Raw genomic sequence first — 15026 nt, 5'->3', positions numbered from 1 at the left:
TGCTGTAAATGTTACCAGTGCAAAGTGGGTGTTGCAGGACTCAGAATATTTGACCTTTTGCTGCTTCCATGATTATTCATTCATTTACTCATTCATTCATTCATTCAGCCAGCCAGCCAGCCATTGAGCAAATACCTGTCCTGAAACAGCCAGGACGTATGGGTCCTTTGACTACAATGATGAACAAATAGACATAGGCCCTCCCTCACCAAGTGAACACTTAGCCTGGGAAACAGACAGTTACTGTGAGATAGATGCTGTGATAGGAGGTCACAGCGTTTAGGGTACTGGAGGAAGGGACATTTATGCTGAGATCTGAAGGATTAACAGATGCTGACCAGAACGAGGAACTTAGCAGTGGCAATTGGTGACTTAGTGATTGATTTTGCAAAGAATGATACATATTTCTTCTTTAAATTTCTTTCTAGGATGTTCAGTTCTTCTCCACAATGAATGAGTGTCACTATGATAAGCGGATGGACTTTTTTTATAATAGGAGCAACACTGACACTGCCGATGAGTGGACAGGAACAAAGCTTGTAATTGTTTTCTGTGTTGGAACGTTTTTCTGCCTGTTTATTTTTTTTTCCAATTCTCTGGTCATTGCAGCAGTGATCAAAAACAGAAAGTTTCATTTCCCCTTCTACTACCTGTTGGCTAACCTAGCTGCTGCAGATTTCTTTGCTGGAATTGCCTACGTGTACCTGATGTTTAACACTGGCCCAGTTTCAAAAACTTTGACTGTCAATCGCTGGTTTCTCCGCCAGGGGCTTCTGGACACCAGCTTGACTGCCTCCCTGACCAATCTGCTGGTTATTGCTGTGGAGAGGCACATGTCAATCATGAAGATGCGGGTCCACAGCAACCTGACCATAAAGAGGGTGACGCTGCTCATTTTATTCGTCTGGGCCATTGCCATCTTTATGGGGGCAGTCCCCACCCTGGGCTGGAACTGCCTCTGTGACATCTCTGCCTGCTCGTCCCTGGCCCCCATTTACAGCAGGAGTTACCTCATTTTCTGGACTGTGTCCAACCTCGTGGCCTTCCTCATCATGGTTGTGGTGTACCTGCGGATCTACATGTATGTCAAGAGGAAAACCAACATCTTGTCTCCACATACAAGTGGGTCCATCAGCCGCCGGAAGACACCCATGAAGCTCATGAAGACAGTGATGACTGTCTTAGGTAAGCAGGGCCCACTGAGCCATTATTTCTATTCAGCGAATATTTACTGAACACCTACTGTATACAAGGCACTTATCAGGTAGTAGGAATGCAGCAGTGAACAAGAACAGATGTAATTTCCCACCTTCTTGGAGCTTATACGCCTATGGGGGACAATAAAATAAGTATTCCAGGAGTAAAAAAATAATTTTATAATGTTTTACTATAAAATTTATAAAATAAAATGTTGATGAGTCTTTCTGGGAAAATGGAGAAGAGAGATAAGGAGTGGTGATATGATAAGCAGGTATAGTTTGCAGTTTTAAAAAACGTGCAGGACAGCTTCACCTACAGGGTAACTTTTGAGCAGAGGTGAAGATGGTGAGGGAGCGAACCGTGTGGGTGTCTGGGAAAGGTCATTCCAGGCAAAGATGCAGTAAACACAGGAGCCCCGAAGAGCAATGAGGCCAGTGTGGCTAGAGTGAGGTGAGCAAGGGGAGAGTTAGAGGTGATGAGGTCAGAGTGCTGATGGGGTGGGCTAACCCAGGTTCTGGAGGGTGGCATAGTTATCATGAGGACTTCGGCTTCTCTGAGTGAGATGAGAGGTCATGGAAAGATTTTGAACAGGGGAATTACATGACCTGGCTTACATTTTAATGGCATGTCTCTGGCTGCTGTTTTGAGAAAATGCTATGATGGGGAAAGGGCTAGAGCAAGGAAATTGCTTGAGAGGATATTTCAGTCCTCAGAGAGATGATAGTGATGGAGGCGAGGGCATCTTGGAGGTCATAAGGTGCGGTCGGATTTTTTAAAGATAGCATTGATAGGGTTTGCTGACTGGTAAGGGGTGAGGGAAGGTGAGAAGAGCGGGGAGGGCAGGGTATGTCATCACAAAGGGGGAAAGACTGAAGAGGAGGGGTTTCATGGAAGGGTCGGGAGTTGGTTTTTGACAAACTAAGTTTAGGATATTATTAGATATCCGAGTGAGCTGTTGAATCATGGGTTCAAGATTTAGATCTGGGCTAGAGATCTGTATTTAGAGTCAGTGGGGAAGAAATGGTATTTTATGCCACAAGACTGGATGGACTCCCCATGGAGGTAAACGTGGGGGTTGCGTGTGGAGAGCATCATTCCCGAGGAATGTGCCTGAGAAACATCAGTGTGAGGAGGGTGGGGAGGTAAGGAGCCACCAGTCAAAGCCCTGGAAGGAATAACACGAAAGTGCAGGGGAATATGGTGCCTAGAAGCCATGAGAAGGAAGCCAGCAAGGAAAGGTACCATCAGCAGTGGTACTGCCCCTGAGAGGTGCGGTGAGATGAGGTCTTACTGGGTTTAGCAAAGTGGTAGTGTTTTGGTGACCTTTAGAAGATGAAATTTTGTGTAGCCGGGAATCTGATCAGAATCAAAAGAAAGAAAGGGAGGAGAGACTTTAGGACAGTGAGCTTGAACAGCTCTCAGGAGTTTTGCTTTGTACCATGAGCCCTGGATCAAGAAGACACATTTCGTGTGAACAATTTTCCTTTTGTTTTGTCTTCTCAATGGCAGGTGGCCTGTTGTCCCCTGATTCCAGGCCTGAGTTATAGGTAGAATTTGTGGCATGTGGGCAAACAAGAACGTTCGTGGTTTTGCAGACCTTGTGTTCTACATCAGAAGGGCCGTCTCTTAGCATGCGTGGTAGCTGCAGCAGTGGGGACCGTTACTGAAAGTTGTCCAGGAGTATTCGTGTCAAGTCCCACTGTAAAAGGTTATAAAATGAGCTCTTGGGAAACAATTCATATCAGAGGATGCAGGGTGTATGTGGTGCGGCCTGGGAACTATTAAGATGTCTCTAAGTCCTGAAACTGCTAGTAAAATTTGGAGGTGAGCAGACACATACCATGATAAAATATTTTCAAACTGAGGATTATCTTAGTTAAATATTTATGTAGTACTTAATAGGTATCAAGCATTGTCCTAAGTGTTTTACAGATATTAGCATTTAATCTTATTTAGTCCTCAGGGAAACCTTGTGAAATAGGTGCTCCTGTTATCCCCAGGTCCCAGATGAAGACACTGAGCAGAGAGCATAGGCACTATGCCCAAGTCCACGCAGCTGGTAACGGCGTAAGGCAGTTGGCCTGGGAGGCCTCATGGTTGACACCACACGGTGCAGCTAGTTTTGGTCTGTTTGTACTTTTTACTGGCCTCCTCTTTTTTCTATCTTCTGCTTTGACCATCTCATTCTTCTTTTGGTACCTTGACAAGAACATAGATAAGAATAAGAAAAGGAGGGGCCACATTAATCAGTTTTTCTGCTCTTGGGATAGAGAGGATATTAATGTTTGAGGGAAGGAGTAGAGTTTGGTATTTATTGATAGTGTCAATGAACTCTGCTCCATTCCCTGTATAACTTGCAAGCATAATCATTTGCTTGGTTATGTGTCTTAAGAAATTACCTGCTTGGTTAAAAAGAAAACTTTCTTTTTTCAGCATTTGGTCTATCATATGCAGAAGAGATAGAAGAGGCATCTGTGATTTTAGGCAGGGAGAACAGGACTCTGTGAGAGAGCCATGGTCACTAGCTTTGGTTTTAGCAGGTGTGGTATTGAATAAGGGAAAAAAACTAGAATAAACAGTACAATTGTCAAGCAAGATGAGAAAAGCTGTGGCATTGAGATGGAGCGACATGGGGGATTTGGTTAATGGCAGGGAGACAGTTTGGTGTCAGGGACCTGGGGAAGTTCTTCAGTGGCAAGCCAGAACAATCTGGGGGAAGACGAAAAGTTGCAGACAAGGGAAATGAAACTGAAGAGCTAGATGGTATGAGGGATTTTATTTTATTTTATTTATTTATTTTTTGTAGATAATTATTTTTTATTGAAGGGTAGTTGACACACAGTATTACATTACTTTCAGGTGTACAACACATTGATTCAACATTTATATACATGATAATTCTAGGTACCAGCTATCACCATACCAAGTTGTTACAATATTTTGACTATATTCCTTATGCTATACATTACATCCCAGTTACTTATTTATTTTACCATTGGAAGTGTGTCCTTTTTTTTTTTTTTTGTGAGGGCATCTCTCATATTTATTGATCAAATGGTAGTTAACAACAATAAAATTCTGTATAGGGGAGTCAATGCTCAATGCACAATCATTAATCCACCCCAAGCCTAACTTTTGTCAGTCTCCAATCTTCTGAGGCATAACAAACAAGTTCTTACATGGAGAACAAATTCTTACATAACGAATAAGTTACATGGTGAACAGGACAAGGGCAGTCATCACAGAAGCTTTCGGTTTTGCTCATGCATTATGAACTATAGACAGTTCAAATATGAATACTCATTTGATTTTTATACTTGATTTATATGTGGATACCACATTTCTCTCTTTATTATTATTATTTTTAATAAAATGCTGAAGTGGTAGGTAGATACAAGATAAAGGTAGAAAACATAGTTTTAGTGTTGTAAGAGAGCAAATGCAGATGATCAGGTGTGTGCCTGTAGCCTATGTGTTAATCCAAGCTAGACAAGGGCAATAAAACATCCACGTATGCAGAAGATTTCGGTATGAGGGATTTTAGACTTCTAACTTCAGATTTCTTTGGATAACAGAAGATTTGTGTTTTAGTCCAACAATGTTATTTCCTACAAGGCTGAAGCACATCAGATCACCTTTTCTTGGTTAAATGTCCTTATCTGAAGTAGAATAGATAATCTTCAAGTTCTTTCCAATTTATAAAACTCAATGAACTTATTATAACAAGTAACCAAAGCCACCCAGAGTTCCATGAATTGGCTGTGTTCCAAAGCTCCATGAGAGCATTTATCATAGTATCTCCTTAGGGTGGAAGCCCCTCAGTTGCCCTGATACATGTAAGAATTCAGTTGCCTAAGACAAGTGTCTCCCAGTACATAGTATCTTAGAAAGATCAACAGTGCTGGCACCTACCATCATTGTTTTCACTGGTTCTGAGTATGTAAAGTTAATAGCTTAATACTTACTTCTATAATGATAATCTGATTTACATATCTTCATGATAAAATGCTAACCTTTGAATTTACTCCTTGATATATATGTTACAGGAAAGGTCAATTTAAGATTAAGCTTCTTATAAATACACCTTTTAAATATTAGAAAATCAATCAATAAATATATATTAACTGTTAAAAAGCATCAAAGAGTTAATGAGTTGCATGAATTCAGTGAGCTTAATCTCATTTCAGAGAAAGCAGAAGGGATAGACAGGAACAGTGGCATTTCAAAAAGGCTCGTTGGAGTGCTTAGGATGTGATTTGGAACAATGGGTGGGATTTGTATGGGAAGGAGGGAAAGATATTTTAAGTAGAAGAAACAGCATAATCAAAGTGTGATGGTAGAAACACCTAAAGCTTTGTAGTAGCACAAGGAAGACCCTGTGGAGCACAGATACATGTTGTGGCTCAGCTGTGAGCCAGGACAGTTTAGTTGGACATCCTCTTTGGAAGGGAAGAGGTAGACCAGTTAACCTTTGTTTCTTTCCAGCTTTGGGATTTGGGTTGAACACAAGAACATACAGAGCTGGATGGAAACAGATTCTTTTCTTGTTGAGGGAGGTGGTGGTGGTGATGATCGTGGTGTGTATTCTAAGTCTATGACTGGAAAGGCATCTAGGCATTGTGTTCCCAATTCAGTAGCCCTGAGGCAGAATGCTTGCTTACTTCTGGGCTATGATGTGTGATGGAACCCTTTACCTGAGAGAAGCTGCCTACTGAATGTTCCTGCATATGATCCTGCTATTCCACCAGGCATCAAAACCCTGCCTAACAGAGAGTCTGTATTTTGAAATTCTACTTGTCAACAAGCCTAATCAGTTACAGCAACCAAACGAACATATGAATTCCCACATAGAAAACCTTTCACTTACTATCAAACTGAACATACCCATGTGAACTGTGCACACAGAGATGTTTTGTTTCCCAGGACACGGGCTGGATTTTCTCCTACTTTGCAATGTCTTGAAAGGCAAAAGAAAAGAAAGATCAAAGGGATATATGAACCATACTTTTGAAATCTTCCATGAACCTCCTTGTCTCTAAGCGTGGAGTTTTTCAAACTGCAGATTGTGACCCACTAGCAAGGAGTGAAATCAGTAAAGAGTTTGTAATCGAAACCTTATTTAAATGACATACAATAGATAAGAAGAGAAAATATCAGAGTGTTTGCATGGAGTAAGTATAAGTATTGAATAACCTGCATGTGTGTGTGTACTGGATTGTAATATGAACTACATATCTTAACATGGGTCATGCTCAAGAGTGTGTGAAAAGCCGTGGCCTTAGGGTCACAGTTTCTTTTCTGGCCAAAAAAGACTGAAATCTTTTAAAATATGAGAAACATAATGAAGGGACATAATGAAACGGTTTGAGGTCACTGAAATAGAGTTGAATGTTTTTTTATTTCTCCCTCCCACCTCTCCATTGATATCAAGCTAAATCCTCCCTGCTTTCTCTCAGGGGAGAGAGAAAGGAGGCAAAGCGGTGGTAAGAGAGGAAACAATGCCAGGAGTTCTCCTGCCAGGAGGAAACGGGTGAAAATTAAGTACCACAGTGAGCCTTGCTGGAGTGCTAATAATTATCATAATGACGTTTCTGTGCACTATGTCTTTTTCATTGTTTTAATAAATTGTTCTCATTTCGTCTCATGGAACTCCTGCAAGGTAAGTGAGGAAGATATTATCCTACTTTCCTACCACTTCCCTAGATGTACCCTCTCCTCAGCTATAATTAATTATTAATGGTTCTTTGTTTTGCCTCTCTCAGCCTTTGCACATGGTGGAATCCCTACCCTCTTGTTCTGTCTGGGAAACTCCCACTCATCTTTTAAGACTCAACTCAAGGGTCTGTTTTCCTTTTTTATTAAGGTATCATTGATATACAATGTTATGAAGGTTTTGCCTGAACAACATTGTGGTTACTACATTCACCCACGTTATCAAGACCCCCGCCACACCCCATTGCAGTCACTGTCCATCAGCATTGAAAGATGCTGTAGAGTCACTACATGTCTTCTCTGTGCAATGCTGCCTTCCCCATTATCTGTGGTAATCATAATACTCCTTAATCCCCTTCTCCCTCCCTTCCTGCCCACCCTCTCAAGGGTCTATTTTCTTTGAATATTTTCTTGCCCTACATAAATCTGATTTTTGCCTCCTTAGGGCCACCTCTCTTTGTTGCCATACCTCAATCAATGTACTTAATTGTTTTCATGCCTTTATTTTGAACTATCATTAACTCTAGACAACATAGGGGTTGGGGCACCAACTCCTGCACTTTCGAAAATCCATGTATAACTTTTGACTCCCCAAAACTTAACTACTAATACCTAAGGTTGGCTGGAAACCCTAGTGATAACATAAACAGTTGATTAATGTGTATTTTGTGTTATATGCTGCGTTCTTACAAGAAAGTATGCTAGAGAAAAGAAAATGTTTTTTTAATTGTAAATCTCCAACAAATTTTCCAATATATTTATTGAAAAAAAATCGTATATAAGTGGGCCTGTGTCATTCAAACCCGTATTGCTCAAGAGTCAACTGTGGAGTATGCACTCTTAGATGCTGAGGATTGTACTTTTTTTAGCTGTCTTTTAATATCTAATGTGTAGCGTGCTGTCTGGAACACACTTATGGAGATTATAATAAATGAAAAAATGAGGAAATTGAGATTTAAGGTAGTTAGTGGCTTTTCAAAACCTGGAAGTAAAAGTAGAACCAGGTTTCCTCACATTCAGCCTGGCCTTCAGCAGCCTTTGGCTGTGACGTGCCCCTCAGGGAGACTGGCAGGAGAATGGGTGGGTATCCCTTTATCTGGGAAACCAAGGTCTCAGAAAGGTAAGTGATGGTGCTAACTTGGGAAGAGGAAAACGAATTAACACTTTTGAGTGCCTACTGTGAGGAAGCCTGCATGTTATGTGCTTTTAAGATTTTATTTCATTTGATGCCTGTAACAACTCTATGCAGATCTGTTTCATAGACGAGGAAATACATGGGCTTACACATCATGCCCATAGACCTACAGTGGTAAAAATAATAATAGTTAATACCCACTGTGTGCTATACATGGTTCTGAGCACTTTACATGTTTTATTTCATGTAATCTTCATGACAGCCCTTTGGGGGAGGTCTGTTATTATTTCCAGATGAGGAAACTAAAATCCAGAAAGTTCAATGTCTTCCCAGGATCAGCAGCAGATTTGAGATTTGAATCGAAGCAAATTGGCTCCAAGCCCCGACTCCTCGGCGTCAGTTAGGAGCCTCTTGTAAGTGACAGGGCTAGAACAACATGGACCCAAGCAATGAGGTTTATAACTTGTATCTCTCTTGATTTCTAGTTCAGTTTATCTGTTAAAATCACCTGAACTCTCAACATTTAGCTCATTCTTGATTTTTTCCTGAAGAATTTTATAGCATGACAACATCTCCTGGGGAATGACAGATGCACATTCTTCAAAGTTATGCTCATTAAAGTAGATTGCAAGGCTTTGGAATAGAGAGGGAGCCGGAGTCAAATCCTGACTTAGTTGCTTCCACATTATACTATGCTGAGCAACTGACCTAGCCTCTCTGTTGACTTACTTTCCCTATTTGTAAGATGGAGATAATACCAGCACCTATGGTGTGACAAGATTTTGAGGATAAAATGAAATATACACATAAAAGCCCCAGAGCATTGCTTGACCCATAGTGAATACTACCATGAGCTACACTTCTTAGGCCTTAATTTGATTCGGAAGAGCCTTGCATTCTATTTAAGTAGAGTGCCCTTTTATTTCTGTGATGTCACTGGTACTAAGGAGATGGACACAAGAGGCCTACCATTGGCGCCATCTTGATGTCAGGTTTTGTAACCCACGTGAACAAGTGGTCAGGAGGAAGCTGCCTGGGCGTGCTTTGCAGTGGCTGCCCAACAGCTGGCACATGGCACTGCTCGGTTCCTAGAGACCCATGCCAGTTGGAACACGGGGTCACCATGGAACTGGAAAGCTCTGCCCTTGCATTGCTCATCCCTGTAAACACCCACTGCTCTGCACCATGAAATTCTGTTAATGATTCCTGCCTCTGACAGATGATATTTACATTAATAATTCATTTCACTTTTGCAACATTTATGAATAAAACATAGTAAGCGAGACCCTAACCATTAGATGTTAGCTTAATAAGAGTCCTGTAATACAGCACCAACATCTTGTGAGTAGATCTGTAAGAAGTCCTCGTAAGAAACTGCCCTGTCTTGCTAATAAATCCTACCAGGATGCCTCACTAGTGAAGTATTGGTATAGTCTTTAAAGGATTGCAAAATTTCCCTGTGTCTGAAAAGAACTGAGACCAGAACCCAGGCCTTTGATATTTATTTGATATTATTTATAAATGAAATAAATGCCCTTACTTCATTGAAAAAAAAAAAGCACACACACATGTACACACACAGAAACCAGGGCTCAAGAGAAGCTAGTCAGAGTGCCTGGAAATTCTGAAGTATTTGTTTTCAGCTTTTGTGGCCCTGTAGTGGCTTCTGTACCACAGAAGCCTGCTTACAACGTTTGCTGCCTTGCATGCCTTAGTAATCAAATATCTGGTAAAAAAAAAAAAAAGAAGTTAAAAGTTTGCCTTAAGAAATGCTGCGATGATCAGATTGTGGGCACACAGGAACTCTCTTGTTGCTGTGCGGTCATATCAGACAGAGAATGACTAATTCTTTTCAGGTCATGCCATGAAGGCACCAAACCTTAGTACACTGAGTCCAGGGATATTCATACTTTTGTCTTAAAACTTTTCATCAAAACACCTTTGTTGTGGACACTTTTCCTGTAAGCCTCATGACATTGCAACAGGCACCTTTGGGAAGAGAGGCAAACGGTAAATGCTAGTGTGCAAAAATGTCGTCCCCTCTCAGTTGCCGTCTCCAGCGATACTGTTTGACACCCGCCTCCACTGTGGGGCGACATGTGGTCGAGGAGACCTCAGAGTCCGCTGTTAGAAGGAAGGGGGCTGCAAACTCCATCCCACCTTTTCAAATTGCCTGTACTTCTTAAGGTCTCTTCTGCCATGACGTTTTTCAAAGACGTTGTCCCTCCTCCTCTGTCTCTGTCTGTGTAGCTGTTTGTTATCTCAAGTCTGGCTCTAGGTTCTTTCTTTTTGTTTCTGCTCCACTGTTTCAGATGCCTTCCTTTCCATCAGTTCAAAAGTCATTTTTGCACATTGTTGTCCTCGTGTCCAGTATAGATCACTGCTCTGCCTTCCTTCTTCCATCTCCTCCACATACCCCTGTCCTGTTACAGTGAATCCGCTCAGCATCTTTTGTTCCCCCTCCCACACTTCCTCCTGCAGAACTTCCCTTCTGGCTTTTCTTTTTGTTAGAAACCTGAAACCTTCCTGTTCAGCTGGAACAAACAGTTACCAAAACACTTCTCAAGTTCTACCTCTTTGTTTTTTTTCCCCAACTTTCTTGAGGAATGATTGACAAATGTAACTGTATGTATTTAAAGTGTAAAATGTGATGAGTTGGTGTACATACACACTGTAGGGTGATTACCAAGCTCAAGGTTATTAACACACCCATCACCTCACAGTTACCTCTTTTTAAGTTTTTTTGTGGTGCGACTGCTAAAGATCCACTCTCAGCAACTTCCAAGTGTATAATACCATATTATCTACCATCACCACTCTGTACATTAAATCCTCAGAATTTTATGCTTCTTATAACTGAAAATGTGTACCCTTTGACCTATATCACTCCATTCTTTTCCTCCAGCCCCTGACAGCCACCATTCCTTTCTGTTTCTATGAAATTGGCTCCCCACCCCCACATTTTTTTAGACTCTGCATACATGTGATATCATATAGCATGTGTCTTTCTCTGGCTTATTTCACTTTGCAGAGACGTTCCATTACCCAGCTGCATCCAGTCTTCCAACACCAGCCTCCTGGAAGGTTAGAGTTCCAGAGCTCAGCATTGCCCTCTCTTTTAGGACCTTGGTTTCTGCCAAAGGAAAATGTGGATATTACCTGTTACCCAGCTGTCACGAAACCAGGCTGATATGGCACCAGGATATTGTGGCGTGTGCTGACCCATGGTAGAATTTTATCAAATCCATGTTAACATTGTTTGTATTTTTAGAATTCCACCTGGGGACTGTGGCACTCATTGTGAGCTAAAGCAAACAGGCTGGGTGGGTACTGGGAGGAAAGGGTGTTTGCTGAAATCACAGCCTGTTACAGACCTCGGGGTCAACAGAGAAGCTGGCCTGGAGGGCAGGCGAGCAGGGGACGGCACCGGCGGGCAACCCTTCCCTGCTCAGCCAGCTGTCCCTCCACTCTGGCCAGCACTTCCCTCACCACCAGCCTGTCATACAGCTAGACAGAGCGGGAAGAGGAACGCTCCTATTGTCTTGAAGACTCGGGATCTGCTGAGTGATCTGTTCACGTTCACCCTGTAAACCATCGCCAGTGTGTGGCCAGAGCCTAGTTCTCGCTTCAGTGTGCCTCGCTTTGTGCCTCAGTGAAGTGCACCTGTCCTTGGGTGCCTGAGTGACAGTGATGCACAATGAGGGTTCTTAGTTTCCATCAGTCAGGGAGTTCACTGGCCAACAGTGGGCCTGCTTAATCCTTTCTGGTTTTTAAACATGAAGAGATTTCTGCTTTTTATGTTTTCTAATAAGTGACATGTACTTAGGACCTACTAGGTTTTAGGCAGCTTACTACTCTGCGACATGACCTCTGCCCTGAAGGCACTAGGAATTTGTGCTTACTCTTATGATTTAGGGTTGTCAGGAGATGACCAAGATTTATGAGCCAACAGTTGGGTCTTGTGTGAGATAGATTACACAGAGGCAGATTCGCTCTGTGTGGCTTTTCATATGCATGACTTAGAGGGAACTCTATTTATAGACTTATCTGAGGAAGTAGGAAACTTACCCAAAAAGGTAAGTAAAGAAACAGAGAAATATCCCCAAGGGCCAAGTGAGGGGTCCAGGCAACAAATGCTGTGCGTTTGGATGGTCTGTGGAGGCTTCCTTGAAAGGATAGGATATGAGCCAGATCTCAGCAGGACACGTGGAGAGCAGAGGGCAAGGCACTGCAGATACGAGGAATCGCAGAGTGGGAGATGGGCAGACACACATCTAGGGAGACCAGGCCAGGGTCAGGAGTGGGAAGGGCTATAGGGGAGATAGGTTCTTGGTTTGCACAGTGGGGGCCATCTGGTTTGAGGGCATACTGGAGCCAGAGAAGGGAAGGCCTTGAATCCTAAGGTCATGTAAACTTTATTGTAAAATAAAGTCAAATATTATCTCTATAGACCAGGCAGATAATACTGGTGTGTGGGTTGGACCTGGGGTGGATAGAGGGCAATAGGGAGTGGTGGCACCTGTGGCTCACTGGACAGACTCAACTTTTGTTAAAAGACTATGCAGGCTGAATAAAATAGGTCTGTGACCAGTTGTCAGCCTACAGCCAAACTGCCTCATCTTCCAGCAGAGAGCCCCCATAGGATTTTGAGGGCACTGATGGGTTGGGAGGAAGGGGGGAGTTGCTAAATGCAAAGCAGAGTTTTAGAAAGATGGGAGGTGGGTGGAAAAGGGAGTGATCACTGAGGAGATTGCTGGGATTGGCCCAAGGCTCTGTGGGTGGTAGGTAGCTCAGATGCCACAGAAAGCAGAGCTGCCGTGTCAGAGGAGACACTGCAGGAAGGTACATCTGTCAGCTGTAGGCTGAGTCTCCCTGGCAGGGAGAATCAGCCAAGGGAGTCCAACAGGGCTTCAGGGCAGCAGGCCAGTGGAGCATGAGCTTGTGGAAATCTGGCAAGAGGTGAAGATTGAGTAAGCAGATGACCAAGGTTGGAGAAACCTGGAAGCAGGAAGCAGGGACCCATCCTGGAAACTTAAGATTCAGAGGCAGGGATTTATCCTGGAAACTAAGGTTACTTAAAGCTTTGCCCTTTCTCTACTCCCCACAGACCTCACCTCCCTTGCTACCTTCCAGCCCAGAAGATAGACGTCATCTGATATAAATGCTCCTAATGCCCCTCCCTCCATCATCTTAGCCAGCCTGCCAAGGCCCCATCCTCACCCCATGTGTCTACTGGAGCCCGTAACTTCCATCATCCCCAGAAGCCTCTTCTCATCCTGATTCTTCCTCTCCTGTATATTTGACTATTAAAAAATAACTGCCTGGACATTACCTACCTTCCTTCCTAAGTACGGTTCTGTCCCTCTTCTTCCATTTATCATCTTACTTTCTGAATGTCTCAGACTATGGTAAGCTAGCTCTGTGCCGACTGGGACAGGCTGAGGCACCATCACCCTCCTTGTCACCAGGCATGGTGACCTGACTTGACATCCCTGTTGCACAGCCCCCTACCTCATGCTGCCCTTTGATGGTTTCTTCCTCCTGCTGTTCCTCTCTGTCTCTTGTCCAGTCTCTCCTATCTCTGGCCATTCCTGAAATGCCCGGTCCTGTCCCGTTTGGGTCTCCAAGTTCCCGTAAGGGGGTCTCACTCACTCCTGTGGCAACGCTGTCCGTGAGGGCCTCCCAAAGCGTTGTCTCCACCTCTCCCTCTCTCACCAGATCCAAATCTCCCTTTCCAGCTGCCTCTTGCACAAACACCTGGATGACTCGCAGGCACTACAAGCTTCCCCTTACCTTATAAACCTTCCACACGTGTAGCACTGAATGTCTGAGATGGAGGCCCCTCTGCCTCGCCTTCCAAGCTAGAAAGCTCGGGGTTGCCATCACTCTCACCACCTACGCCCACTTAGTCACCAGACCTGCTCGAGCGGTGCCTCAGGCCCCACCACAGCCCCTCAGACTAAGGCTTGCCTTCCTGTAGCCTAACATCACCTCTGACTGGCTTCCTTTCCCCTGGCTTTTCTTGCCCCCGGCCTTCCTCCATACCACCAGCTGCAACACATCTTCCTAAAGAGCACAATTAACTCTATCTAATCTTTCCTTGGCCCCTTGCTGACTAGATAAAGCCCAAATTCCTTAGCTGGAATTGCAGGGACCCTTTCATAATTCTGTCCCCAGCCTTCTTCCACAACCCTCCTGCTCCCACATGGCCCCCGTTCCTGCTGCGCCCAGCTTCTCCCCATCCTGCAGGGGTGCAGGGACTGCCTGGTGCTCCTCCCAGCTCTTCGTAGCATGGTGAACCCCTATCCATCCTTCAGGATCCTTCTCTTGGATATTTTCTGACTCTCTCAGGCAGAGTTAAGCATACAATACTTCTAGAGCATACTGTTTATATGCCTATAAGTGTTTAGTCATTTTATCATAATTTATTTGCTAAATGCCTGTATCACTAGACTGTGAGCTTGTCAAGAACAGAACTGTGTCTCTCTTCACATCTGCAGTGCTGGGCACACAGTAGGTACTACTTCACAAATATCTCTATAATGAACTAGAAACATATTCACTGGGTGGGTGCTGGGACAGGAACCAAGCAGCTGCCCGAGCCTCCATCCTTGTTCTGATGATAATAACCACAGGATGGCCCACTGTCACTTGAGATCGTTCTTACTAACATGATTATTAGAACATGATTTGCTTGCTGGAGGGTGTTCCCTATGTCCTATGTCCTTGTTCTCACCAATAGTCTGTTTTTCTTTATTTTTTATTTTTTTACTGAGCTGGGAAGAGTTTGAAGAGGGTACCAAGTGAATCTGGGGTGGGATTTGACTTGTGTGAGTAACCCTATGGCATTAGAGGAGATTTCTTTGGTAGGCATGAGACTAGAAGTTGAGAGATCCCCCAGAGAATACCTGGTAATTATTATGTCTTTAATTCCCTCCTTTGAGGGGTATCTTGTTACTTGGGAGGCAATTACATCAGG

The 15026-nt window shown here is 43.5% G+C and overlaps 1 protein-coding gene across 1 annotated transcript in view; it reads left to right on the top strand.

Moving 5' to 3' along the window:
- LPAR3 (lysophosphatidic acid receptor 3) overlaps window positions 1–15026 on the top strand; it is an 82980-nt gene that overhangs the window by 26676 nt on the left and 41278 nt on the right. The window contains exon 2 of the mRNA XM_036890321.2: window positions 429–1185. Coding sequence (XP_036746216.1) covers window positions 450–1185 — 736 coding nt within the window. The 5' untranslated portion in view covers window positions 429–449. The remainder of the gene's footprint in view (window positions 1–428; window positions 1186–15026) is intronic.

The sequence above is a fragment of the Manis pentadactyla genome, chromosome 4, assembly GCF_030020395.1.
Source record: "Manis pentadactyla isolate mManPen7 chromosome 4, mManPen7.hap1, whole genome shotgun sequence".
NCBI classification, from domain to species: Eukaryota; Metazoa; Chordata; class Mammalia; order Pholidota; family Manidae; genus Manis; species Manis pentadactyla.
Note: the sequence above shows the minus strand (reverse complement) of the source record. Positions and strands in the feature narration are given on the sequence as shown.